This window comes from Lissotriton helveticus, chromosome 5_1, assembly GCF_964261635.1.
Source record: "Lissotriton helveticus chromosome 5_1, aLisHel1.1, whole genome shotgun sequence".
Lineage (NCBI taxonomy): Eukaryota > Metazoa > Chordata > Amphibia > Caudata > Salamandridae > Lissotriton > Lissotriton helveticus.
This window is the reverse complement of record NC_136065.1, coordinates 1,637,558,992-1,637,586,498: the sequence shown is the minus strand read 5'-3', so window position 1 is coordinate 1,637,586,498 and position 27,507 is coordinate 1,637,558,992. Positions and strand designations below refer to the sequence as shown.

At 49.5% G+C, this 27,507-nt stretch overlaps 1 protein-coding gene across 1 annotated transcript in view; it reads left to right on the top strand.

Annotated features, from left to right (window-relative positions):
- The window catches only part of LOC144755671 (chromodomain-helicase-DNA-binding protein 8-like), a 1,307,007-nt gene that overhangs the window by 65,267 nt on the left and 1,214,233 nt on the right, over positions 1-27,507 (top strand). Inside the window, 2 exon segments of the mRNA XM_078644841.1 lie at positions 14,346-14,469; positions 14,603-14,794. Of these exon segments, the coding sequence (XP_078500967.1) occupies positions 14,346-14,469; positions 14,603-14,794 (316 nt within the window).

Genomic DNA, 27,507 nt, shown 5'->3' with positions numbered 1-27,507 from the left:
CATTCCCCAGCATCCTCTATTATACCAGATAATGACGACAGGGATGATAGCTTTGATGATATGGGGGGTAACATACCTGATCCAGCTACTCCTACAGGCTCACCTGACCCATGGGATGATTATAACACCCCAGACGTCCCTAATGTCCCTCAGGATGACCTATACCCCTCAAGGCCTTCCCCACCAGAAGACCCCATGGGTTTTAATCAATTAATTCACAGAGCTGCTCAATATCATGGGGTAGATATGCCTAAAGACCCTGTTGATGAAGACTTTTTAATGGACGCTTTTAAAATTCACAAAGGTCCTCATCCACCCAACCAATGCTTAAAGGAGTAATTAGGCACGCTTCTGAAGTCTTCAAGGACCCTGGTCAGAACTAGGGTCCATAACCCTCGTATAGACAAAAAATATAAGGCTGCCCCTTCAGACCCAGCATACATTAAGGGTCCAGTACCACTAGACTCACTTGTAGTTTTAAATGCACGCAAGAGAGCAAACTCACAGACTTCAGGTGAAGCTCCCCCACCAGACAAGGAGTCCAAGCTACTTGACGCATCAGGGAAAAGAACCGTGTCTCAAGCAGCAAACGTGGCGTATTGCCAATACACAAGCACTGTTGGCCAGATACGACCGGGCACATTATGATGAACTAGAGTCACTAATGAGACACCGCCCTGACATGTACAAGGATAGAGCAAATGAGCTTATCCAGGAAGGGAAAAATATTACAAACACCTCCATTAGGTGTGCACTTGGTGCAGCAGACACTGCCTTTAGGGCAGTTAACACCAGTGTTTTATTGCGTAGACATGCCTGGCTACGCATATCAGGATTCAAACCTGAAGTACAAAGTGCCATTTTAAATCAACCCTGTGATGAGCAACCTAACGTGGATGTATCCCTTGAGAAAATGAAAAAGGATACAGACACCGCAAAATCTATGAGAGCCCTGCAGTCGCAGGTTCCCAGACGTTCCTTTCGACGCTCATCCTATCGAGGTGCCACTAGGGGATACTCCTCAGACACACCTTCTACCTCATATAAAGCCCCCACACAGTCTACCTACAGTAAGGGCTACCAAAGGGTTTGGTTAAAGGGGTAACAATAACAAAGGCAGAGGTAAGAATAACAACTCCCGCTCTGCCTCTACCCCTGCCCAATGACTCTCCTCCCCTTCCCCCATCCCATTCCACTCCTGGCGAGGGGAAGACTTCAACAATACCTGCCAGCATGGGAAAACATCACATCAGACAGGTGGGTGCTACAAATAATTCAATCAGGTTACTGTCTAGAACTAACATCCACCCCCCCCAAACATACCACCCAAGCAGCGTCCAATGTCACAAGAACATTTAACACTGCTAAGGCAGGAAGTAATATCTCTCCTGCAGAAAAACGCAATGGAAATAGTGCCTGAGCATCAGAAAAACAAGGGAGTATACTCCCTATAATTTCTAATACCAAATAAGGACGGATCCCTAAGACCTATCCTAGACCTCAGCCCTCTAAATATTTACATACAGTCTGATCATTTTCATATGGTCACACTCCAACAAGTCCTTCCACTCCTGGTACAAAACGACTTCCTTGTCACTCTAGATCTCAAGGACGCCTACTTTCATATTCCCATTCACACAGCGCACAGAAAATATCTCAGATTTGTGCTAGACTGGCAACACTACCGGTTCAAAGTGCTCCCATTTGGAGTCAAAACAACGCCAAGGGTGTTTACCAAATGCCTAGCAATAGTTGCGGCACACTTAAAAAGACAACATATTCATGTCTTCCCGTATCTAGACGACTGGCTCATAAAAGCCAGCTCATACAGCCAGTGTGTACAACACACTTGCGCTACCATTCAACTGCTTCACGACTTGGGATTCACCATAAATCACACCAAGTCACATCTGCAACCCTCACACATACAACAATATCTCGGCGCTACAATAAACACCCAACTAACACAAGCCTATCCCGTTCCAGCCAGGATAACAAGTGTACAAACTCTCCTGACAAGATTCCAACTGCAAGACTCGCTTCCAGCTCGAGTGTTCATGCAGCTCATAGGAATGATGGCATCTTGCATATTTGTAGTACCTCACGCAAGACTGCAAATGCTTCCTCTTCAAGAGTGCCTAGCATGCCAATGCAACCAGGCTCAAGGTCAATTAACAGACCTAGTGTTGGTAGACGGTCGGACTCCTCATTCTCTGCAATGGTGGAACATCAAAAACCTTTCCAAAAGGCGACATTTCTAAAGCCAGTTCCTCAAATAGTCATGACAGCGGACGCATGACTCTCCAGCTGGGGAGCTCATCTACTGCATCACACCATGCAAGGCAGGTTCACCCTGCAACAAAAGCTACTCCACATCAACCACTTGGAGTTGCTAGCTGTGTTTCTCGCCCTAAAAGCATTTCAAAATCAAGTGTCCGGCAAAGCTGTCCTAGTCCGCAGACAATATGACAGCTATGTACTACATAAACAAACAAGGGGGACACACACTCTCTGCAGCTCTTTGTTAGCACAGCAGATATGGAGATGGGCTGTACCACTAAAGATCTTCCTTTTAGCCCAACACGTCCCAGGAGTACAAAACACTATGGCAGATCTGTTAAGTCGACAAACACAACAGATACACGAGTGGGAACTTCATCCACAAGTTCTTCATCCGTTCTTTCAAATGTGGGGACAACCTCAAATAGACCTCTTTGCCACCCGCGAAAACACAAAATGCCAAAATTTTGCCGCCAGATACCCACACCCATTGTCCAATCGCAATGCGATATGGATGAACTGGTCAGAACTATTTGCGTACGCTCTTCCTCCTCTCCCACTACTTCCGTTAGTTGTACGCAGACTACAGCAACATTCCCTGACGCTTATTGTAGTTGCTCCAACTTGGGCCAGACAACCGTGGTACACCACGCTGTTGCAAATGTCTGTAGTACCACACCAAAAACTAAGCCTAGCTCCAAGCCTATTAAAACAGAACCATGGAGAGATCAGGCACCCGGACCCAGCTCAGCTCAACGTAGCGATCTGGCTCCTGAAGTCAGTTTGGTTACCTCAACCTTTCTCCAGAATGTATGAATGTTATCAAAGAATCTAGACGTCCCACTACTAGAGCATGTTATGCTGCGAAGTGGAAACGGTTTGTCATATACTGCCAAAACAACCAGATAAATCCCTTAGACGTGTCTATTCAACACATTATAGGATATCTATTACACCTTCAAAAGTGTAACTTAGCCTATACGTCTATCAGACCACACCTCGCTGCCATTGCAGCATACTTACAAAATAGACAACATCTATCTCTTTTTAGACTACCAGCTATAAAGGCTTTCACGGAAGGACTCAAAATCATAATTCCTCCCAGAACGCCACCTTCACCAGTGTGGAACTTAAATATTGTTCTCACAAGATTAATGGGACCTCCATTTGAACAGTTACATAAATGTGAACTGCAATTCCTAACCTGGAAAGTAGCTTTCCTAGTAGCCATTACTTCTCTCAGAAGGGTTAGTGAACTACAAGCATTTACCATTCAAGAACCCTTTCTGTAAATGCATCATAACAAAGTGGTTCTTCGTACTAATCCTAAATTCCTTCCTAAAGTCATTTCACCATTCCATCTAAATCAATCTGTTGAGCTTCCCGTATTTTTCTCGCAGCCTTAAACAGTCGCAGAAAGAGCTCTACACACCTTAGATGTCAAGAGAGCATCACTGTACTATATTGAAAGGACACAAGCTTTTTGTAAAACGAAACAACTTTGTGTCATTCTCACTGCCACATAAAGGCAATCCCATATCAAAATCAGAGATCGCTAGGTGGATTGGTAAATGCATACAAATATGTTATCAAAAAAGCCCAACTGACATTAACAATTCCTTCAAAAGCCCATTCTACAAGGAAAATAGGGGCTTCAATGGCATTCTTAGGGAACATTCCCCTAGATGATATATGAAAAGCAGCTACATGGCTTACACCGCACACATTCACAAAGCATTACTGTGTAAATGTGCAAACTAAACAACAAGCCACTGTGGGCCAGGCTGTGCTGAAAACTCTTTCAAACAACTGCAACAGATACTGGTGGTCGCTGCTAGGTGTGGTTACTGCTATATAATCTATGCACTGTGTGTAATCTGCAGCTCATATGCCTCGAACGGAAAATGCTTCTTACCAGTATGCACCTGTTCTTGGCATGTAGAGCTGCAGAGTTGCACACGCCCACTCGCCTTCCCGGCTACCTTTATCTGTTCCAGTATTATCTTAATTAGATACAAATCACATGAACATCACTACCTCTCGTACAGCCCCATCACTTCCCTAATGGCGAAAAACAATGCGGGGATGGAGCCGATACCCATGCGCAGTATCATCCAAAGGAGGAGTCACCTATCCCGTGATTTCCAAAGACTTTTCTACAACAAAACAAAATGCAAACATCTGGGCCCAACACCAGTTGGCCATCTATGCACAGTGTGTAACTCTGCAGCTATACATGCCAAGAACAGATGCAAACTGGTAAGTAGCATTTTCCTTATCTAAGGTGCATCAAGAGTAGCAGCGATATTTCGCTTTAAAACTTTTTAGATGAGCAAAGGAACCTATTTGGTGCAAACAGAGAATTAGCAAATCCTAGTCGGGGTCTAATAAAACCATTTAAAATATATTCATAAACTCGCTAAAAAAGTTAAATAATTTAATGCATACTATTTCATTTTTGGACAGAGCAGAAATTCTCTAGCTGATGTAACATTTTTACCGCCATTCTGGAATGTAATCGGAGCAGGACAAACAAACAAAACATGATCGAGATTCTGAGTAGCCTGATTACAAAAGTTAACAGTTTTTCCACCTTCCCTGCTGGGTGACCAATTTCCAATTAAATCATTTACGGGTAAGAGGTTCATCCGGTAGCGAATAATCCATCTACGAATACAGTGGCTTAAGTTCCACGATAGATATTTCTGAGAAACTCTCAGGGAAGCATACTTGACTATTGTTTCCAGTCTGGCTCTCATTCTGCAAATCCTAATATCTCTCTGATAGCTAATTAAGCCACTAGAAATCTTTAAAAAAGATTTTAATTCTTTAGGAGATAGATATAGCACAAAATCCTCTTGCACATTTAAATGTTTCAGTGCCAGAATGAAATCGTCACAGAAGGAGTATTTATACATTTGTTCAACAGAATTTTCCTGTTGAATATAACTCCGCAAAGAAAGAGGTTCATTATTCTTTAATTGATATCCCCCACGAATTACCCTAGCTAGTCCTTGTGAAAAGGAGTTTACCAAGCCGAATTCTAGCCTGATGGCAGCTATTGGCACTAGTGTATTAAAGTTGCATATTTTACTAAACATTTGGCCTTCGATCTTATCCAAAAAGCTCCATTCACTTACGGGTATAGATTCAATTGCATATAACGGGGTAGGGGGATTTTGGTTTTAAAAGCTAAAAGCAAATGTGAGCAATGTCTTCGACCCATCATACTGTAAAATAGGCGAAGGCCATTTGGATGCGACGTTGCTTTAGAAGAGCTATGATCAATATGGGCATTAATCCTCGTACTACTTGAAATAACTTTCCCCAGATAAAGGTAGGAATCTACAATCTCCAATTTTTCAGATCCAAATCTCCAATTGAATTTACACCGTTTTCTGTTTTTTCTGTGTTTTAAAACCAAGACCTTGCTTTTAGAAACATTTATTTAAAAAAATTGTACAAATGTATAGTTCTGTAGACATGATAAGTTTTTATTCAAACCTATAGGGGTCAGGTCCATAATTACAATATCATCAGCATACGTAAGACAAGAAAAGGAGCGGCCCCCTATCTTTGGCGTGTCTCCTTCAGTTAAAGAAAAACAATCCGGTAGATCTTTTACATATAAAGAGAGCAATAGAGGTGCTAATAGGCAACCTTGTTTCAGTCCGTTTTCGTTAGTAATAACTGAAGATAGGCCCTGAGTTCCCACCATTAAAACCCGGCACCATGTTTGGGAATGTAAAGGGATAACGAAGGATAGCGAAATTGGAGGCATCTACTTTATCAAATGCAGTAGAAAAGTCTATAAATGATACATAGACATTTGTTTTGGGAAAGACTGTGTATTTCTCTTTTATTAATTTCAACATGCAGATGTTATCTAAGGTGGAATGATTTTTCCTAAACCCTGCATGCTCAATGGGGAGGATGTTCTCCTTCACTACCCATTAAGTAAGATTCTCGAATGATGCGGGCGAAGATTTTCCCACCTGCGTCTAAGGCTATTTCTGGTAATTACCTGGAAGGCGTGTTTCGCCCTTTTTGTGCAGCGGAATTAGGATACTACCAGACCATGACGTGGGGGTTCGCCAGTATCAATAGCAGTATTCAAACAAGGGGATAAGGTATGTTGTCTATAATACAGACACTTTTTTTTTATAATGAACATGGGGATTTCATCTGGGCCCATTGCCCCTGAGGCTCTCATTTTTTTAAATCAACCTAACCATTTCTTCCTTAGTGGGAGGATAGATTGAAGTTTCCGCAATTATTTCCCAGTATCGTTTTGATTTAATTTTGGCCGCAGCTTCTTTGAATTGGACCCATTCATAGTCCTCCTTTTTTCTTGGTTTTAGAACGTTTTTTCAATGTCTTTTGCTCTTTATTAGACCTATTAGTCTATTTCGTTCAGGAGAGTAATTTCCAAATTGGGCCCTTACTTGTTAATTTATATCCCTATATGTTTGAAGCAATGGATTAAAACTTAATCTGCTTAATTTTTGAATGAAACTTTTTACAGGACTCTACCATAGTTTTTTATTATAGGACTATAAAATTCTAGTAAATTATTTCAGGGGTGATCGTGGACTTCTGCTACTCTAAGCTGCTTATCACCTATTGAAACCGTTAAGGACTCTTTTAATTTTGAGACAGCCAAAGAACTCTAATTAATTCTGCCGTTTTTGTTTTGTTAAAAGCTACTGCTTTATCCCTAAAATTCCATGAGCTCTCCCCTGAACATGACCAATCTAATTTTAAACTAATGACCATATGGTCACTAAATTGATTTCTCAAAATTTCCAAATTTGATAATCTATTAAAGAAATCGGCGGAGGAAGTTACATAATCAATAATGGAGCCACCCATCAGTCCCTTGTGTGTATTGTTCGCTGGAATATCTTTTCCTAGTCTCCCGTTGACTACTACAACCTCCAAGTTTCTTAAGCCTCCTAATAGGATTACTCCTCTTTTATGCGTTCGACTATTATTTGGGAATATATTTAATGCTTCCTCTTTAATAGAGTTAGCAAAAAGTGCCAACCTATGGGTGGATACTTTAGCGTTCAATCAATCAATCAATCAGGTCATTTATAGAGCGCACTACTCACCCGTAGGGTCTCAAGGCGCTGGGTTGGGGGGGGGTGCCGTTACTGCTCGAACAGCCAGGTCTTGAGCTTCTTCCTGAAGGAGAGGTGGTCTTGGGTCAGGCGCAGGTCGGTTGGGAGTGAGTTCCAGGTCTTGGCGGCCAGGTAGGAGAAGGACCTTCCTCCTGTTGTCGCTCTTCGGATGCGGGGGACGGTGGCGAGGGCGTGGCTGGTTGATCTGAGGAGGCGCTTGGGAGTGTAGAAGTTGATCCGGTTGTTGAGGTAGCTCGGGCCTTGGTCGTGTAGGGCTTTGTGCGCGTGGGTGAGGAGACGGAAGGTGATTCTCTTGTTGACCGGGAGCCAATGCAGATCTCTCAGGTGTCCGGAGATGTGGCTGCGTCTGGGGATGTCGAGGATGAGTCTGGCCGAGGCGTTCTGGATCCGCTGGAGTCTCTTTTGGAGCTTGGCGGTGGTTCCGGCGTAGAGGGCGTTGCCGTAGTCCAGTCGGCTGGTGACGAGGGCCTGGGTGACCGTCTTCCTGGTCTCGGTGGGGATCCACCGGAAGATCTTACGTAGCATGCGCAGGATGTTGAAGCAAGACGAGGAGACGGCGTTTACTTGTCTGGTCATGGAGAGGGAGGAGTCCAGGATGAAGCCCAGGTTGCGTGCGTGGTCCGTCGGTTTGGGTGCGGTGCCCAGGGCGGGGGGCCACCAGGAGTCGTCCCAGGCGGAGGGCGAGGAGCCCAGGATGAGGACCTCCGTCTTGTCCGAGTTCAGTTTCAGGCGGCTGGTCGTCATCCATTCGGCTACATCTCCCATCCCTTCGTGCAGGTTGGCTCTGGCGGCGGCGGGGTCGTTGGTCAGGGAGAGGATCAGCTGGGTGTCGTCGGCGTAGGAGATTATGTTGAGGTTGTGTTGGCGTGCGATGGCCGCGAGGGGGCTCATGTAGACGTTGAAGAGGGTGGGGCTCAGCGAGGATCCTTGAGGGACGCCGCAGATGACTTCGGTGGCCTCTGACTTGTACGGTGGTAGGCGGACTCTCTGTGTTCTTCCGTCGAGGAAGGAGGTGATCCATTCCAGTGCCTTGTCCTGGATTCCGATGTTGCCGAGGCGCTGTACTAGGGTGTCGAAAGCCGCGGAGAGGTCCAGGAGGATGAGGGCCGCTGTTTCTCCGTTGTCCATCAGAGTTCGTATGTCATCGGTGGCAGCGATGAGGGCGGTCTCGGTGCTGTGGTTCGCTCGGAAGCCAGACTGTGAGGGGTCGAGGGATCCATTTGTCTCGAGGAAGGCGGCCAGCTGTTTGTTGACGGTCTTCTCGATGACTTTAGCCGGGAACGGGAGGAGCGAGATGGGACGGTAGTTCTTGAGGTCGGTGGGGTCTGCTGTGGGTTTCTTGAGAAGAGCGCTGAGTTCGGCGTGCTTCCAGCTCTCAGGGAAGGTGGCGGTGTCGAAGGAGGTGTTGATGATGTCCCGCAGGTGGGGTGCGATGACAGCGTCGGCCTTGTTGAAGACGTGGTGAGGGCAGGGGTCAGTCGGAGATCCGGAATGGATGGAGTTCATCGTGCGGATGGTGTCTTCGGTGCTGATCGGAGTCCAGGTGCGGAGGGTGGTGGTGGGTGGCGTTGTTGCGGTTGTGGCTTTCGTTGGTTGGTTGCTGAAGCTGTTGTGTATGTCCGCGATCTTGTTGTGGAAGTAGGACGCGAGGGAGTTGCAGAGGTCTTGCGACGGGGTGATGTCATTGTTTCCGGCGTTGGGGTTGGAGAGCTCTTTCACGATGTTGAAGAGTTCCTTGCAGTTGTGTGCGTTGTTGTCCAGCTGGTCCTTGTATGTATTTTTCTTGGTGGCGCGGATCAGTTGGTGGTGTTTCCGGGTGGCGAGCTTGAGGGTGGTCATGTTGTCCGTAGTTGGTTCACTTCTCCAGACTTTCTCGAGGGCTCGACAGTTCTCCTTGGAGCTCTTGAGTTCGTCGGTGAACCATGGTGTTTTTCTGCTGCAGGGTCTGCTGGGTGGGGTTCTCAGAGGGGCGAGTTCGTCCGCGCAGTTGCTGATCCATTTCGTGAGGTTGTCGGCGGCCTGGCTGGGGTTCGCTGAGCTGGCGGGGGGGTGCTGGCTCAGGGAAGCGGTGAGCTGGTCGGCTGTGATCTTGTTCCAGCTTCTTCGGGCAACCTGTTGCTGGTGGTGGTGGATCGTCGTTCTTTTGAAGCTGAAGTGGACGCAGCTGTGGTCCGTCCAGTGGAGTCCTGTTGCGTGGCTGAAGGTGACGTCTTTGCTGGATGAGAAGACGGCGTCGAGTGTGTGTCCGGCGATGTGGGTGGGGGTGGTCACCAGTTGCTTGAGTCCGAGGTTGGCGAGGTTGTCGAGCAGGCTGATGGTGTTGCGGTCGCTGTTGTTCTCCAGGTGGAAGTTGAGGTCCCCCAGGAGGATGTAGTCGGCGGAGGGGAGGGCATGCGGGCTGACGAAGTCGGCGATGTCCTCGCTGAATCGTGTGCGTGGACCCGGGGGTCGGTAGATCAGGGTGCCTCTGAGGGTGGTCTTCGGGTTGGTGTGGATCTGGAAGTGCAGGTGTTCCGCGGTGGTTAGGGTGTCGTCGGTGTTGGTCGTGATGCGGATGGTGTCTCTGTGGATGATGGCAATGCCTCCTCCCGTCAGGTTGGCGGCGCGGTCCCTCCGGATGATCTTGTAGCCCTCCGGGATGGCGATGGCGATGTCAGGGGCTGAGGAGGCGTTCATCCAGGTCTCGGTGAGGAAGGCAACGTCAGGGGCGGTGGTGTCGAGGAGGTTCCAGAGTTCTACGGCGTGTCTGTGGACGGAGCGGGTGTTGAGCAGGATGCACTTGAGGTGGTTGCTGCTGATGTTCGGCTTGGCGAGTGCTGGTGCAGGATGAGTCCGGATGCAGGTGAACTTGCAGGCGTGGCAGCTGAAGGGTCCGTGGGTGTGCTTCGGGGCGGCGCGATGACATCCTGGGATGCGGCCGGTGTTGAGTGCGATGAGATCGGCAGCGTTGTAGGTTCGTCGGGTCGGCTTCCGTCGGTGGGGGCCAGGGGTCCTGGCCCTGGGCGCGGTCCAGGCGCGGACGGGCGCAGACGGGCTTACCTTTGGCGCGCCTTCGGCGCACAATCGGCGCGCCCGCTGCGCGTCAACGCTGCGCGTTCGCACGGTCGCCATTTGAGGCGAAGTGCGCGGGTGGGCGGAGCAGCTGGGAGGCGGGAGCGGGGAGGGAACAGAAGGAAAAAAGGGGCGGGGTCGGCGGTGGTGGCGGGAAGCGGGGGCGGCGAGGAAGGCGGGAAACAGGAAGGAGAGCGGGCAGAGACTACGAAGGAAACAAGCACAAATGACAATCAAAACACGCTTAACACGGGCAGAAACTACAAAATACAAGTACAAATGATGGTCAAAACAACACTTAACACGGGCAAAAACAACGAAGGAAAAACAAGCACAAATGATTTTCAAAACAGAACAGAGCAACGACAACAGGGTCAGCCGGCAGCGAGGCAGGCAGCGAGGCAGAGGGCACAGCAGAGGGGCACACGCAGCAGCTGGTGGCCATGCGGCGCGGGGTGTCCCACAAGTGGGTCACACTCACCTGTGTCGCACGGTCGCCATTTAAGGCCAAGTGCGCGGGTGGGCGGAGCAGCTGGGAGGCGGGAGCGGGGAGGGAACAGAAGGAAAAAAGGGGCGGGGTCGGCGGTGGTGGCGGGAAGCGGGGGCGGCGAGGAAGGCGGGAAACAGGAAGGAGAGCGGGCAGAGACTACGAAGGAAACAAGCACAAACGACAATCAAAACACGCTTAACACGGGCAGAAACTACAAAATACAAGCACAAATGATGGTCAAAACAGAACAGAGCAACGACAGCAGGGTCAGCCGTCAGCGAGGCAGGCAGCGAGGCAGAGGGCACAGCAGAGGGGCACACGCAGCAGCTGGTGGCCGTGCGGCGCGGGGGTGTCAAGTCTCCAACCAACAGTAGATTCCTACATTCTAAATTTTCCATACTTAGAAGAAATTTCAGTGAAAACCAGTCACTGTTAGCTTATGGAAGGAAAGCGAGTTATCAGCTGTTAAGTATTCGTCTGGTGGAGTTAAGGTTCTGGGCATAGACTCAAGGGCCTCCCAGGGTCGGAAAGGTACAGTAGTTACACCCTCAGTGGCACAGGGGCAGCCAAATGCAGAGACAGTGGGCCCAATGCAATCCAATGGAGGGGAGGGGGCCTTCGGTTGGTGGCTGCAAGCAAGCAGGCCATGCGGCTGTGGGAGCTGAGCTCCTGCTCACTTACTCAGGGCAATTGGGGAAGTAGAGGAGGGTAGTTGTTGCACGTCCAGTGGCACTCGGGTGGCTGGTTGCAGGGTGCTTTTGAGCCGTCGGGCGCTCAATGTTATCCAATGGGAAAGTTAAAAGGTGAACAAAGGCTGTAGGCTCGGGGACGGAGATTCTTCAGGTGCTTCCACCACTTCGAGAGGTAAGTTTGGATCTTGGAGAAGAGGTAGGTACCCCAAAGGAAGGTGCAGGGGGCCGCAGGGCGCCGGGTGCAGGGATGTCTTTTGGTGTCGGGAAATCTTACCCTCTTTTGGTCGTGGTTGGAGGGGTCCTTGGTTCTGAGGCTGCAGGCGTTGTCTGGTTCGTCGAGGAGGGTCTTTGGGCACTGGACTTCGGGTCCCAGTCACCGGGGGGACGTCCTCGTGGTCTTAGGTCACTCAGGCACAGGCCAGGCTTGGCGGTTGCAGAGTGGGCTGGGTTCGCGGTTCCTGGCTGGCACCAGGGGTATTGCTGTTAGAGTAGAACCACTGCTCATGGGAGTCCCAGTCTTTTGGAAGGTTCAAGGCAGGCAGGTCCTCCGGGGTTGTCGAGATTGCTATCCGCAGGAGACGCCTGAGTTTCACAGGAGCAGGTTCAAGGAACAATTGGCCTGTAGGGTTCTGGGGCCAAGTCAGTGGACGTCCTCCTTTTGTTAGCAGCTGCGCAGTAGGTCTTCTTGTTTATTGGTCTTCTTGTTGTTGCAATCGGGTTCTGAGGAAGGAAGATTCAGGGAGCCCCTAAATACTAAATTTAGGGAAGTTACAGGTAGGGCAAGGGCAGGAACCAATGGGTCCCTGTATTGGGGTGGGTACAACCCCTAGCCTGCTACTCTCCTGTGGAGGGAGGCAGGAGCCTAGCTGTGATTGGGCAGGGCTCCCTATCTTCAAGATGGCCTGAGCCCGGGTTCGTGCGTCACCTCGCCTCTCCCACCTAAGGGGTGGAGTTGGCATAGGTTGGCACACCCCCCCTTCCTGACTTAGGGTTTCCCGCCAGAGTGGGAGTCAGAACTGGTGGGGGTTTCCCGCCAGAGTGGGAGTCAGAACTGGTGGGGGCCAGTTGCTGAGTACAGCAAATGGTCTGGAGAAGCTCACAAAGGCGGAATGCATTTGAAACTTCCCCTGCCCATCCTGGAGGACTAGCAGGTTTCCCATTGTGTCTAGTGCATTTTGTAGATGGAATCCCAACAGCCCAACATTGTTCAAGCTGCATAACTTTTAGTGGTAAGTAACCATTTTGTTTTGCAGCGTGAAGCCTCTATCGATTTGCATGCTGTGCTTTGATTTTGTAATGGTATCCTGGTTCACCCCTGGGGGTGGGATTGAAAGCTGAATGAGCCTGCAAACAAATGATTTGGTAGTCTTTTTCTCACTTGAATGTCCACACAGTAGTGTTGTGTGAATAGATGACCACATGGCTGCCATACATATGTTGTTTATTCAAGCGTTTGTTAGAAAGGCAAGAGTGGATCCCTTTTTCCTTGGGGAATATGCCCTGAGTTGTGGGCTCTGTGCTCTTGCCTCTGTATGTACGTCTGACTTTTGGTAGCATATCTGGATTGTTTGAACTATACATCTTGCAATGGTGCCTTTCGTCACTGGTGACACTTTATTTGAATTTCCAAATGATAGAACTAGCTTCCTTTTTTTTTTGACGTAGTACATTTCTGTTCTGTGCAGGTCCAGCGTATGCATGGCTTTTCAGTCTTGAGTTTTAGGTTTCTGAAAGAAACTGGTAGCTGAAATGTCTGGTTCACTTGTAATGGTTCTATGATGCTTGGAGGAAAGCGTAGATTTGTTTGCCTGTGTTTATTTGCAGATCAGGCTTTTGAGTGGTTAGGGCTTGCAGCTCGTCACCCTTCACAGTGATGAGATAGAAATTAGGAGCTCTATTTAAAGTTAGAAACCTTAGTTATACCTTGTGGAGCGGTTCAAAAGGCTCCTTCCTTAGTCGTGTCAGCAGCAGGTTGAGGTTACACATGCGCATCAGTGCGGATCTGTGAAGTGCTTTCCCCTGTATGTCCTCTTATTGTGAGTTACTTATGCTGCAGATGCAGTTTCTTTAAGTTCAGTGAAGGATAGAGATTGTGACCACTGTTCCAAACATATAAGGAACCCCAGCCAGTGTTCTCACCACTTCACTGGTAGAAACCACTTTCCAGCACATGAATATAGCTAAAGAATGTATGGGTCCAAATTGATCTCTAATTGAGCACTGTAGAAAAGAAAACCATGGTAACACAGGTCGATACTAGCAAAGCTTTTCAGTTTGGCAGAACATTAAACGTATTCTAGCTTTATGTATTATAACTCAAGGTGCAAATTTGGGTAAGGGGTTTCCTTCTTTATCACATGCTTGAATGACATTGGGGCTATGTGACGAGAGGGAAGTTGTAAAAAGAAAACCACTTTCATTCTGGGGAGGAGCATAGATTTATTTTGCCCTTCCTTGAACACCTCACATAATTGAAGACTTCTTGCTTTATTGTCTGAAACTAACATCTTTGGGTTATGCACATCAATAGCTCTTACCCACTCTACAAAAACATTTTTTTTCCATCTTTCGATCAACTCAAACCACACCTGCAGACCTGTTCTTTAACGTCACCTGCAACTTTTTTTAATATATCGCCCTTAACGGCATTGGGTTGTTTAACTTGTGGACCCCAATTATGATTTACAGCACCATTACCCCCATAGTGGGTAAAAAGCGGAAGCGAAACGTCTCATCCGACAACTCTGATGGAGAGCAGGCTGCTGCTGGCCAGTCCACAGACCCACAGGATGAGGATGAAAACTGCATTCAGGTAAGATAATGAAATGTAGTGGTGAATGTGGGACGGGCCTGGATTTGGGAAGAGATCCCTACTCCTGACTTTGAGGGAGTTGCTGTTATTAGGCTCTGTTGATTTGGTTAATTGACTCCAAACATTCTTTCAGAAGAGGCGTTCCAATCGACATGTGAAGCGCAGAAAGTACACAGAGGACCTGGACTTTAAAATAACCGATGATGAAGAGGAGGAGGATGTGGACGTTACAGGGTTGGTGAAAATGGAGCCTGTTGTAATCCCTGAAGGATTGCCTCCCCCAACAGAGCCAGCAGAATGTGTCCCTTCGATGCAGTTCTTTGTGGTGAGTAGTACTTTGGAGTAAGGGGTCATTGAGAACAGGAGATTCCCTGTGCATGTGGGAGTATACTGATTCTATGCTGCAAGTGTAAATTAATGCCTCTTCCAGTTCAATAGGAACTATCTATTTTGTCAGGGCTGTACATCCAGTGTCTTTGTCTTGCCCTTGGAGCTTGTAAGACCAAATGTTGTTCAGATTATCTTGAGCTGTCCCTTGGGGTACAGTAAGTTAAGATACTTTTCAGAAATTAGATTTAGGATTTCTCACACCTGATCTAAGGTTTGTAGTTCAAATGGACAGCATGAGTGCTATACATTATATTTGGAAGCAGAAGCATGCACACTCGCCACAGGATGCTCACGATTTGAACATTCTGCATTAGTATTTCACATTAAGAAAACCAAACAACTTAAGCAGACAAAATATGCCAAAGCCTCTCTTACAAGGATTCTCACCCCAAGTCTCTGGGAAATGCACAAATAATAGACTAGGGCTGGGACACTGCGGCTGCTTTTTATCTCTTCCAATGATCCTTATGGTGGTGAAGAAATGAATGTAGTCCCCGTTGAGACCCTTTCAAATGAAATGAAATACCAGCATTTGTAAAGCGCACAGCTACCTCCAAAGAGGTGTCCCGGCGCTGGGGGACGTCGGTAAGATTAAGCGAGCTATTGCCCAGAGTCACATGGTGCTGGGCTAACCTGCCTCCAGCGCCGGGGATCGAACCGTGTACCGTGTGGTCCGGAGACGGGCACCCTGGCCGCTGCGCCACACCTCTTCCTTACTGACCGTACCAGCATAGGCATGTCTACCATGATACTCTAAGAGAGGTCCTTAATCTACATTAATGATTTCCCTAGTGTCAGAATTTGCTTAGTCAGCATAGAGGGTAATTGAACTAACCCCGTGTTAAGGCCCTCAAAAGTGTTCAATTTAGCAGCTGAGATAATGAATATGATTATTTATAACTTTTGCAAGAAAGTATGTGAATCTTAAAGGATGGTAGAAAGCCTACCACAAGAACATGTTATGTGGCAAAATAGGGACGTTTTGTCAACTATTGCACTTCTTTAAGTTTCTCTTTTGGTTGGTTACTGTTCAGCTTTTAATCTTCTACCTTTTGCAGTTGCAAAGGAACAGATTTCCATACACATCTGCATTGGTTCATCTAGCTTCAGCTCTGCAACATATATTTAAAACCTTTGTTAGTTGCAAAGTACAAATGCACAACTAGAGGATAGTGTTGCACACCATTTCTTTTTAAACTAAAGGTGGTTTCGTCTTTTTATGTCAATCAGTCCATTGTCTTGCTTTTTCCCCCAAGCCCCAGTCCCTCACTGAGAGCTCACAGAACACTTTAAATATTAAATGGGTGATCATGGTTTATATTGACCGCACTTGTGCAGTCAAGAAAAAGAATTTGGTTGCCTTTGCACCCTCAGATCTGGCACCCCAATTTCTCAAGTGGCTACTGCAAGATAGATTGTCATATGTATTAATCTCTGTTATCCTAAAGCACAAGGCATACTATACCTAATGTATGTTATTTGGGGGAGTGGTTGGCCTAACGGCTAGGGTGGGCGACCTCTAATCAGGGAAACTGGGTTCGAGTCTAGGCAACGATGCTGAACGTCCTGTGATTGTGGGCAAATCACTTAATCTCCCTGTGCCTAACAAAAAAACAACAACAAAATATGAATGTGTGCTCATTTAAAGCAACAGGTGCTGTGTAAAGCGATCTGATACCCGATACCTTCAGGTCAAGTTTGTGCTATATAAAACTGTGTAAAAAATAAATAAATACTTATTGAGCCACGGTGGTTATCATAGGCAACATATAATTATAATCTAAGTGCAAGTCTTGTATCTGATAGAGACATCTAGCCGCAGACTCCTTGACTTAGAATATCCCCATGCATCAGACTGGATCTGGAGAATCTTCAGCAGTACCTCTGCACGCTAGGGGACGGGTGTTGCATAGCTCCGTCTTGATGTCCACGGATATGACGTCAATGGAGCCATAAAAGTCCCTCCTTGCACGCTGACGTCTGTTTCCTTCTTTTCCACGTACAAATCCAGGAGAAGCGGTTCCTCTGGCCTGTTTTTGTTTTCCGGCCTTATCGACGCTTTTAGTGTCCGGGAATAGTGTGCGATGCCTAAGGGCTTCAAGTCGTGTGAGACCTGTACGCAGAAGATGTCTGCGACGGATCCACACGAGATCTGCATGTGGTGCTTGGGTGAGCACCACAACTCTGAGGAGTGTGGCGCCTGCCGGCAGCTGAAGCCGAAGTCCATGTGAGAACGTCTGATGAAGTTGCTGTCCGCCCAGATGTCCCGTTAGGAGTCCTCTCTTCGCCGGTCTCCATCTCGAGCTGGGGCTTCTGTTTGGGACAGGTCACAGAGTCGTTCCCTGCAGATGTCACTCACCTGACGCAGGTAAGCACAGGAAGAAGTCACAGAGTTCGTTGCCCTCCCATAAACGTGACGCTGGGGCCCGCTGCTCCCGGTCTTCACCAGACACGGGCCCCCAGGAGTCGACCCCACCTACCCCCCATTTCCTGGCATTGAGGCATCTAGAGCCCAGATGGAAGCCTATTCTAGGGCTTTACAAGCCATCTTTTGGTCACCTCCTCTCCCTGGCACGTCTTCGGGCTCCACAGAGTGGGTAGGGGCTCAGATCGGGAATTCGCCAGTGGGTTTGTCCTCTGCGCTGATTGAGTACCCTGACTCCGGTTCCGGTGTTGCTGCAATATCGGGACACGGCCCGAAGAGGCATCCCAGTCAGCCGTCTGGCCCTCCTGTGGAGCCACTGCACATCCCTGTGATGCTCCCTGCGCTGGTGCCGGATGCGGCTTTTGCACGGATCTAGACTCCGAGTCAACGCTGTTCCTCACTGCAGTTTCCAGTCTCTGTGGAGGTTGAGTTGACGCCGGTTGGCCGAGTCTCCTTCGGTGGTCGTGGACACCGTCTCGAAGTCGGTCAATGCTGGGTTCTTCACCTGCGTTCCTCTGTTGGTGGAGGAGGATGAGCCCCCTGAGGGTTCACCACCCCCAGGGTTGTTTCGATGCTGCTCGGAGCAGGTGCCCATGGATCACTGGCATGCTTTTGGTAGTCCTCGGGCTGCAGAGCCTCTGCCTTTTGGTGGATGGGTCAGCCTACAACTGTCCTCTACGGATGGCTTATTGTCGCCACCTAGAATGGCCACGGAGGCTAGTGCAGTGTTTGCGAGAGCGGTTTGTAAAGCTGAAGATATCTTACAGATGCAGCTTCCCCCAGTCTCTCTGCCTTCTGATCCCTTGTTGGATCCACTCCACCAAGGCGACGTGGAGGTGGAGCCCTTGTCATTCTATGACATTCTTCTTGGGACTTGGGTGAGACCCTCATCGGGGGATCCTCTAGGTCGGGCTATTGCACATCTTCTGCCGGCTCCAGATGAGCCCGTCTGTTTGTCCCTCAATCCTAGGGTTCAAAAGCTGGTAGTCCAGGCAGCCTCTGTCTCGCTACCTTCCTCCCCTTCTCCGGTACTTACTCGCACTAGGGAGTCTCGCTGATCGGAGGCTTGTGGCCGCCATGTCTTTGTGCCCATCAGCTCGGCCCTTCGGTCTTTGAACACGTTGTGCGTGTTTGCACGGACTACTTTTGCCCTGTAGTGTAGTTCCTATGTTCCCAATAGGCTCTGCGCATTGGAATAATATATCCTATAGATGAGACGTAGGACTGAGGTCGACTAGGTCTCTATCGAATATATTAGACTTAATTGTGAGTGCCAGCTAGCTCAGAGGTCACTAGAAACTTTCTCGAATAAACAAGAAGGGATTTGTTTCTGACAACCGCATAACCTTGACAACTTTGTTTCCCCAAGATAAAACTGATAATCAGAGGCGTGGAAACAATAGATAGATATTTCACTCAGTCAATCGTGCATGCTCCGTTTCACCAGAGGTGCAGAGAAATAGATAGACGGGCGTTGTCAATAAAAGGGTTTTATTGAACAGTCTTCTTTCTCAAGCATAAGAAATGAACTGCTACAATCTTAAAACTGGTTGTAAAATATAATGCATACAGTATAACTAGTAGAATAAAATAATACTGTAAGAGCATTGTATGGTTCCTAAACCATAGATAAATACATACATAAATAATAGAGGCTAAAAGTACTCAACTGGTGCTTCTAAAATACGCTTACCCGGTGTACCCAACCTAAGCTTAGTAAGAGGGAAGAAGTAAGTGAGGTGTAGCATAAATGTAGTATTCTTTTGCCAAGAATCTGCCAAGATTTCTATTAGGGTCTAATCAGCTCCGTACCTTTGTTTAGAATGAAGCAGGTCAGTCTCAGGACTCGATTTCCCAACAACCCTGGTTGCAGCCTGAAAAAAAGTCCCCAAACACCGCTCCTGGCTTCCTCAGCAGCCCTTAGTATTTGCATATTCTTTTTTTTTTTTTTATTGCGCACTGTTCATTTCTACAGTCCCAGTGTCCCCACAGGTCGGGAATAGGGCGGGAAGGGGCTCGGCTGTTCCCTCGGAGTGCGTGGCTCACGCAGCCTGCCTGGAACGTTACTAAAAATATATATAAAGAGTGCTGCGAGTGACGACAGCCTGTGTCCTGGGAGATCCCGCCTCTGCAAGACCGTCTCCAACCAGTTCTGAAGTCAAACTGGCTTTTCGAAAGCGCTGGTGGGCTGTGCTCAACTGTAGAGTGCATCCATTACTGAAGAGGGCAGCAGCAATTAAAAGCAATATCCGGGGCTGGTCTGTAATAAAGAAATGTTTTTAGTACGGGACGAACATGAGCAAAAATGGGGATGTGAAACCTGTGCTGGACATATATAAAGTAAGTTACTGCTTAGAAGTCATTTAACTTATCTGATTAACAAAGGAAAAAGAAATCCACGTTCACAAAACTGTTAAGAATACTGCACGTTGGCTCTGTACTGTGCTTCTACATGTATAACATAACGGTACAGATAATGTAGTTGCTTTGGAAAATTAATGCTTTGTAGTGATGTAAATGTGTACTCGAGTTACTTTAGGGAAAAAAAGCTTCAGACGCCATCTTTCAATGTGACGTTTTACTGTAACAAGTGAATAGACTTAAATGTCATGTCTCACAAGAATACAAATTAAACATGTCCCACAGGGAAGGATGAAGACTTTCACAGACTGTTCTGATTAAAGTTTACACATTCAAATTTCCCATATGTCACAAATACTCATTGTGCGAAAAGGGTCCACCCTCGAAGGGTTTGAGGGGCCCTTTAGGGATGAGGGCCTCTGCACTGCAGTGATTGGTGTGGCCTGTGTTACGCCCCTGCTTTCAAAGGTTCAGCTATGAGCCTCACACACGGATTCTTCATTATTGGGACATTTTGTTGTTTGTTGGAAAGGGTTGGTTGAGACCCTGGGGAACCACAAGCTCCTTGCTTTGCAGGAGATCACAAGCACGCATATATACTTTGAGGGCAGAGGTTGATTTATTGAGGAAGAGTAAACATCTAAGTCGCGATTGAGGGTCAGTGTACTTTGGAAGAATATTGCAAAATACAGTGTGAGAAGCAACAAGGGTACTTAAGATTATACATGTAAGTAAACGGGGATGAACGGTGCACAAATTGACATGAGTGGGAGAACCAAGAGGTACCTGGGTGGGGATGAAAAGCACAGTATCTACAGGGATTAGAGAGCGGAGAATACCAGGGGAAGAGATTTTTGTAAATGAGGCATACGTAGATTGGCAGAATGTATTGCGAGGCACAAGGATTAGGCAAGAGGGAACGTACATAGGGGATGTGGTGTGAACAGAAACACCATAGGGTCCCATGTAGATAGAAGAATTTGGTTGGAGCCATTGACCGAACAAGCAGTATTGTAAACAAGCATTTGCAATGCAATAGGTCTCACATTTGCGAACGTTTGAGCTATTGGCATTGTAAATTACAATGCCTTTATTTACGAGTTGGTTTTAAAAACAAATACGTAAAAGGCATTGTCATTTACAATGCCAGTAGCTTAATCTCTTGTAAATGCGAGACCTATTGCATTGCATATGCTTGTTTAGTCTTTGTTGCGGACTTTTACTTTGGTTAAAGTATTGTCACTGTTTTTTCTGGAATCAGTCTATGGGTTCAAAACGTTATTGCCCGGATGGACTGTATGACTTATCAGCTGTTATTGTCCTTATTTGGTACAGCCAGCCGGCTGTTTCTGCATTTCTTTTTGAGTCCTTTATCTAAGAGTTGGTCTCGAGAGATGTCCCTGGCTTGTTACGGGGATAAGACACACCCTATGTGGGGTATTCGTAGGCTGTTTTAAAGCCTCTCTTCCTTGCTCAGGAAGCTTCAAAGGCACCCTTGGAGTCTTCTAAGGATGGTTTTTCTGTCCCTCTGGAGAATTGTCCTATGGTTCATACTGTAGGCTCCTTCTTTTGTCGCTCTTCCTACTGTGGTAGGACGTCCCCTCTTGTGAGACCCGCAAGATTGGCGTGGCACTCTCCTGGAGCTTATGGGTTGTGGTCTACAGTTGGTCCATTGCACTCTTCTACCTTTATGGAGGCAGACTGCTCCAGAGTATTTTTGGTTTTCTGCCACACCTCGCTCACCTTGGCGTGTACTTCGCCTTTTCGCTGTGCTCTTTTTGTGTATGTTGGCTGTCTTGGACGTAAGCTAGTGTCCCTTGTGGGCATGTTGCTCCAGAGCGGTTCCTTTCTGTGTTCTATACGAACACGATATGGGGTCAGCACTGGGTATGTTCAGTCACTTGGTGCCTGCGGTACACCTTGCGCTACTGTCTTGGCTGCGTTTTCTTTTAGTGATATTATCTCCTCTTCAGTCTCTGGTGTTGGGATGTGCTTAAGTGCGCTTTCGCGGCTCAGACCCTGTTTGGGTTTCGCTTATGGGCAGTAGAGTATATGATAGACATGTCACTGCTGCACGTTGCCCCTTTCTCCCCATGCGATTTCCAGGCAGGGTCTCTAGTCCCTCTGCTCTTTGCCGCGCAGTGACTCAGGTACTCCTGTTCCTGGCCCCCGCTGATGTTCTCAGTGGGAGTACTCTTCTTCGGGATACTTATTGCCATATAAGCAGTATCTGTATATATAATTTATATATATATATACATATTTCTAATTTCTATGTATGTGTATTACTAACTCTTTTCGTAGTTAGTGTAGTGGTCCATATCTCCACCTGTCACGAGGAAGACCTGGGTTCCTTCCCCGACGGGGCTGGGGATGTTGCCTTTTAAGTGTCTTGCCGTGTATATCCTGTTCTGGTTTGCATTGGTGCCGTTGGTACCACTTGTGCGGCCTCCTATTTTATGTAGGGTGTGCTCTTTGAGTTCCCATGTCTTTTGATAAGGATATTTTCATATATACGTGTATGTCTATTTGTATATCTGTCATGGGATATCCACACAGCGGGAAGGCAGGCATACTAGGTTTTTCCTTGCTGTGGTATCTGTTTTTTCCCCCTGCAGATTCTTTTTCCTTCTCTTTCTCTTTTCACCCCGTGTGCGAGCCTTTTGTGTGTGCCCGACCTGGCCAATATCCATTTACCGTTGTACCCCCGGATACGGCTGGCCGGTTGACTACCTGTGGTGCGCATATGTGCTGCTGATGCTACACTTCATTGGGATTTTGCATGTATGGTGTAGTTCTCACTGTCCACACTGTCTGCTTCTGTGTATCCCTGTCATCCTTATACATATATCTCCTGGTAGTCATGGTTCTGTATAGCTCTGCATGTTGACAGCTGTCCCTCCACATGTCATTTTTGACATCCACTGTTGTGCATGCTCCGTTTGTATGCCCTGACTCGGACGTAATGTTTTGTTAATTTCTGGGACCTTGTCTCTTGCAGATCCATGGAACTTGTTTTTGTTTAACTTCTTCTTGCAGAAGTTTGAGGACTTTCTTCCATCCTGCACTGGCCATTCTTGTTATGTGCTTCCCTTTCATCCATGTCTGGACAAGAGAGGTCTCATACTGTCATCTGACTGACTGACTGGTGCCTTTGCTTCCCCTTGTTAATGCTCACTTACAGAACCTCCTCCAATGTGGTATAGCTTTGTTATCTATTCTAAATTAAGGAATCTGCTGCTAGATGTCTCTATCAGATGAACGAGTTACTTATCTTAGGTAACGATGTATCTGAAAGAGACACGTTAGTATTAGATTCCTTAGCTTAGAATATCCCCAGGCGTCCGACTGGATCCGGAAATTTTTGCGTAGCAGTACCGTTGCGCGTCGGTAGGCGTCGTCTGCGGCTCCGCGTCCGTCGTCAGCGTCGTGGGCGCCGTGATGACGTCGTCGGAGTACTTAGACGCCGCCTCCGCGTGCTGACGTCAGTTCTTCTTTTTTCCACGCCAGCAAGCGCAGATCTGGAAAAAGCAGTAACCCTAGTCAATTTTTGACTAACTTTTTGATCATTTTTTGATCATTTCTCGAAGTCTTTCGACTCCGATTGGTGCCGTAGGGATGCCCGGCTTTAAGCACTGCGAGGATTGCGACCGCACGATGTCGGTCACGGATCCTCACCACCTGTGTTTAACTTGTCTAGGCGTCGATCACGACGACAAGGCCTGCTCCGACCCCCGGGCCCTCTCTTCGAAAGCAAGGCGGGAGCGGTCCCGCAGGCGACTCGAACTCCGGCAGTCGGTCCTGCGCCACAAGAGGTCTCGGTCCCAAGGGAGGTCGAGGAACAGGTCGGGGCTCGGAGCCACCACAGCTCCGAGAGTAGGCCGCACTCCTCCGGGTCGAAGTCGTCGTCCGGTAAGAAGCACAAGAAGTCCAAGAGGCGTCGTCGCTCTGCGGACTCCCCCCGACGCTCGCGCGATGTGGCTGGGGGTTCGGGTGACACCGCCCACGCGGCTCCGTCGGAGTCGCGGGCGCCGCGTTCTGCTCCACACCCTCCGGTCCCTGGGCTCAACGCGACGCCGGAGGAGATAGAGCGCTTCCTCATGGCCATGAGGAAACTCTCTCCTCCGACGGGCCTTTGGGCCTAGCGGACCCGTCTGGGGCCTCCAGCGGGTCGGGGGCTTTGGCCCCGACGCCGCCGACTCCTTCGGGCCCGGCGCCGCAGGTGCCCACAATCCCGACGCCGACGGTGCCTTCGGGCCCGGCGCCGCAGAGTACAGCGGCCCCGGCGCCGCCGACGCCTTCGGGCCCGGCGCCGCGGACGCCGCTAGACCACCTTCGGGATCTGGATCGGCGCCGGTGGACCTTACGACCTCCCCGGCGTCGGACCATTAGGTGTCGCCAGGGGCGCTGTCCTCGGGCGGTGCCGTCCCCGATGCCCCCTTCATTCCTGTTCCGATGTCGGGACGGCCCCGATGGGCCCCGCTCCAGACGTCGTTTGGGGTGTTTCACTTCTATGAGCAGGCCCCATTAGTTGAGAACCCAGAGTTTCAGGAGATGGGTGATAAAGGGGATTGGGAGGGGTCTGGGGACCCTCTGATCCGAGAGTGTCGGTCTCATGAGGACTGGGCAGGAGACCTTGGGGAGGCCAGTGGCCTGGACACCTCTCCAGACACTGGTTTTGTCTCCCCTCCTACAGTGGCTTCGGAGGAGGGGGCAACCTACAGTGTGGTGTTGATGAGGGCTGCCAAGGCCTTGGGCCTTGAGCTCCCCGTCGCAGCCGTGAGGACTAATCTCCTCACTGAGGTCCTTAAACCGCAGTCAAGCTCGGCCGAGCCTCTGCTGCCCTTTAAGGAGGCCTTGACCGATGGCACTTGGTTCAAGCCCGCTACGGGTTCGCCCGTAGATAGGAACGTGGCCAGACGCCACCGCCCAGCACCGGGCGACCCATGTTTCCTGTCCACCCACCCTACCCCCGAGAGCCTGGTCATCCAGGCCTCCAATTCCCAGACTGCATTCCCGTCTGCACCGCCCGACAGGGAATCCAAGAGGTACGAGCAGTACGGCAAAAAGATCTTCTCGTCCCTTAGTCTAGGACTGCGGTCTTCCAACACCGCATGCCTCTTGGGCCGCTACACCCACTCTCTGTGGGATACGGTTGCAGAAGTGCTGCCAGAGTGTCCGTTGGAGGTACGGGCCAAACTCGGCCAAGCCCTTGTGGAGGGCCGGGATGCAGCCAAATATTCTATACGGTGTGGGCTGGATACCACCGACTCACTGGGTAGAGCGATGGCAACGACGGTGGCGGTCAGACGTCACGCCTGGTTGAGGTCCGCCAACTTTTCGGCCGATGTCCAGAACACCTTGATGGACATGCCGTTTGATGGCCGTCGCCTCTTTGGCGACAAGGCAGACCATGCGCTCGAGCGCTTTAAGGACTCCAAGGCTACGGCCAAGTCCTTTGGCCTCTCGGCCCCGCGCCAGCAATCGGCTGCCTTTCATTCCTTTCGTGGCCACGGAAGTGGTGTACCCACACGTGCTGCCAGACACGCTCCGCAGGGTAATACCCAACGCGGTGGCGGCCGTGGGAACAACGGCGAGGTGGGGTCCACACCTCCCCCGCAGCATCCGCCTCAAAACCCTCCTAGTCCGTGCTTTCAGGCCCATGTGACGCCAGTGGGGGGCAGGGTTCGCCATCACCACCTCCACTGACGCACCGTCACTTCGGACAGGTGGGTGCTGCCGATCGTCCGAAGGGGCTACTCCCTCCCCTTCGAGGCGACTCCTCCAGCCATGCCACCGCAGAACCACCGTGTATCGGGGGATCATTTGCGACTTCTGCAGGAGGAAGTTACGGCCCTCTTGGCCAAGGGGGCCATTGAGCGCGTTCCTGGGCCAGAAGTAGGGTGTGGTTGCTACTCCCACTACTTTCTGGTACCCAAGAAGGGCAAAGGGGGCCTATGCCCTATCTTGGACCTAAGGAACGCCAACGGCTTCCTCCGGAAGGAGAAGTTCAAGATGCTGACACTGGCTCAGGTCCTACCTGCCCTCGACCAAGGAGACTGGATGGTAGCGTTGGACTTGCAGGACGCTTATTTCCACATCCCGGTCCTGCAGGCCCACCGGCGCTACCTGCGGTTCACGGTTGGCCACGAGCACTTTCAGTATACCGTGCTCCCCTTCGGCCTTACCAGCACCCCACGGGTGTTCACAAAGGTGATGGCGGTGGTCGCAGCTCATCTGCGCAGGTTAGGGGTTTCAGTCTTCCCCTACCTCGACAACTGGTTGTTGAAGGCGGGCTCGTCAGCCACCTCCAGACTACGGCAGATCTCCTGCACCGGCTGGGGTTCTCCATCAATGTGCTGAAGTCACACCTGTGCCCCTCTCAGAAGCTCCTTTTCATCAGAGCGGTTCTCGACACGGCGCGGTTTCGGGTTTATCCACCCGAACAGCGGGTCCGGGATATTCAGGCTCTGATTCCCATCTTTCAGCCATTATCCCGGGTCTCGGGCAGGTTGACGCTGCGGCTTCTGGGGCTGATGGCCTCCTGCATCCTGCTGGTGCAACAAACAAGGCGGGTGGGGTTGTGGATCCTTTGTCAAGAGGCTATTCGCCTTTGGCAATGGCTGGAACGCCAGGGCGTGACCTTGGTGGCTCAACACCTGGCGGGATCTCTGAACGCCAGGGCGGACGAGCTCAGCCATCGGAGCATGATGGATCACGAATGGCGTCTGAACTCGAACGTGGCGCAAGGCCTCTTTCAGCGATGGGGAGAGCCTTGGTTAGATCTATTCGCCACCGAAGAGAAAGCGCAATGTCATCAGTTCTGCGCGTTGGAATTTCCAAGGCGGCACTCGCTCGGAGACGCTTTTCGTTGCGAGTGGAGTTGCGGTCTACTGTACGCCTTTCCGCCTATACCACTTCTGCCCAGAGTGCTGAAGAGATCAAGCGCGACTGGGCCCAAGTCATCCTTGTGGCTCCGGACTGGGCTCGAAGGTACTGGTATCCGGAGCTACTCAGTATGTCAGTCGATCCCCCGGTTCGTCTGCCTCTTCAGGAGGACCTTCTGTCGCAGCAGCAGGGGACGGTCCTCCACCCGAACCTGTCCAGTCTCCACCTCCATGCTTGGAGATTGAGCGGCGACAGTTGAGGCCATTTGACTTGCCTCCTGAAGTCTGTAATGTCATTCTGACAGCCAGGCGTCCCTCCACAAAGTCTGTATACGCCTGCAGGTGGAACAGATTTGTGGCATGGTGCACAGCAAAGGCTTTGGATCCTCTTGCTGCCCCTCTTTCTGAGGTTCTTCTCTTCCTTCTTTCTCTTGCCCAGCAGGGCTCTGCTCTGGGCACTATCAAGGGCTACCTTTCTGCCCTTTCAGCCTTTCTAAGGCTGCCTGATCAACCTTCTTTGTTCAAGTCCCCTATTGTAAATAGATTTCTAAAAGGCATCACACACACATTCCCTCCTGTTCCGATTGTAATGCCTCAGTGGAACTTGAACCTGGTTCTTACGTTTCTGATGTGCGCTCCCTTTGAGCCACTTCACAACTGTCCTCTTCGCCTTACTCTGAAGACTGCTTTCCTGGTTGCCATCACCTCTGCCAGGAGAGTGAGTGAGCTCCAGGCCCTTTCTTGTACTCCACCTTTCCTTTCTGTCCATCCGGACAAAGTGGTGTTGCGTACTAAGCCTTCTTTCCTGCCCAAGGTTGTCACGGCCTTCCACATCGGGCAGTCTATCACCTTGCCAACCTTCTTCCCGCCACCGCATCCCTCTAAAGAGGAAGAGCGGCTCCACCGTCTGGACCCAAAACGTGCGCTCTCATTCTACTTGGATCGCACACACCAGTTCCGGGTGGATGACCAACT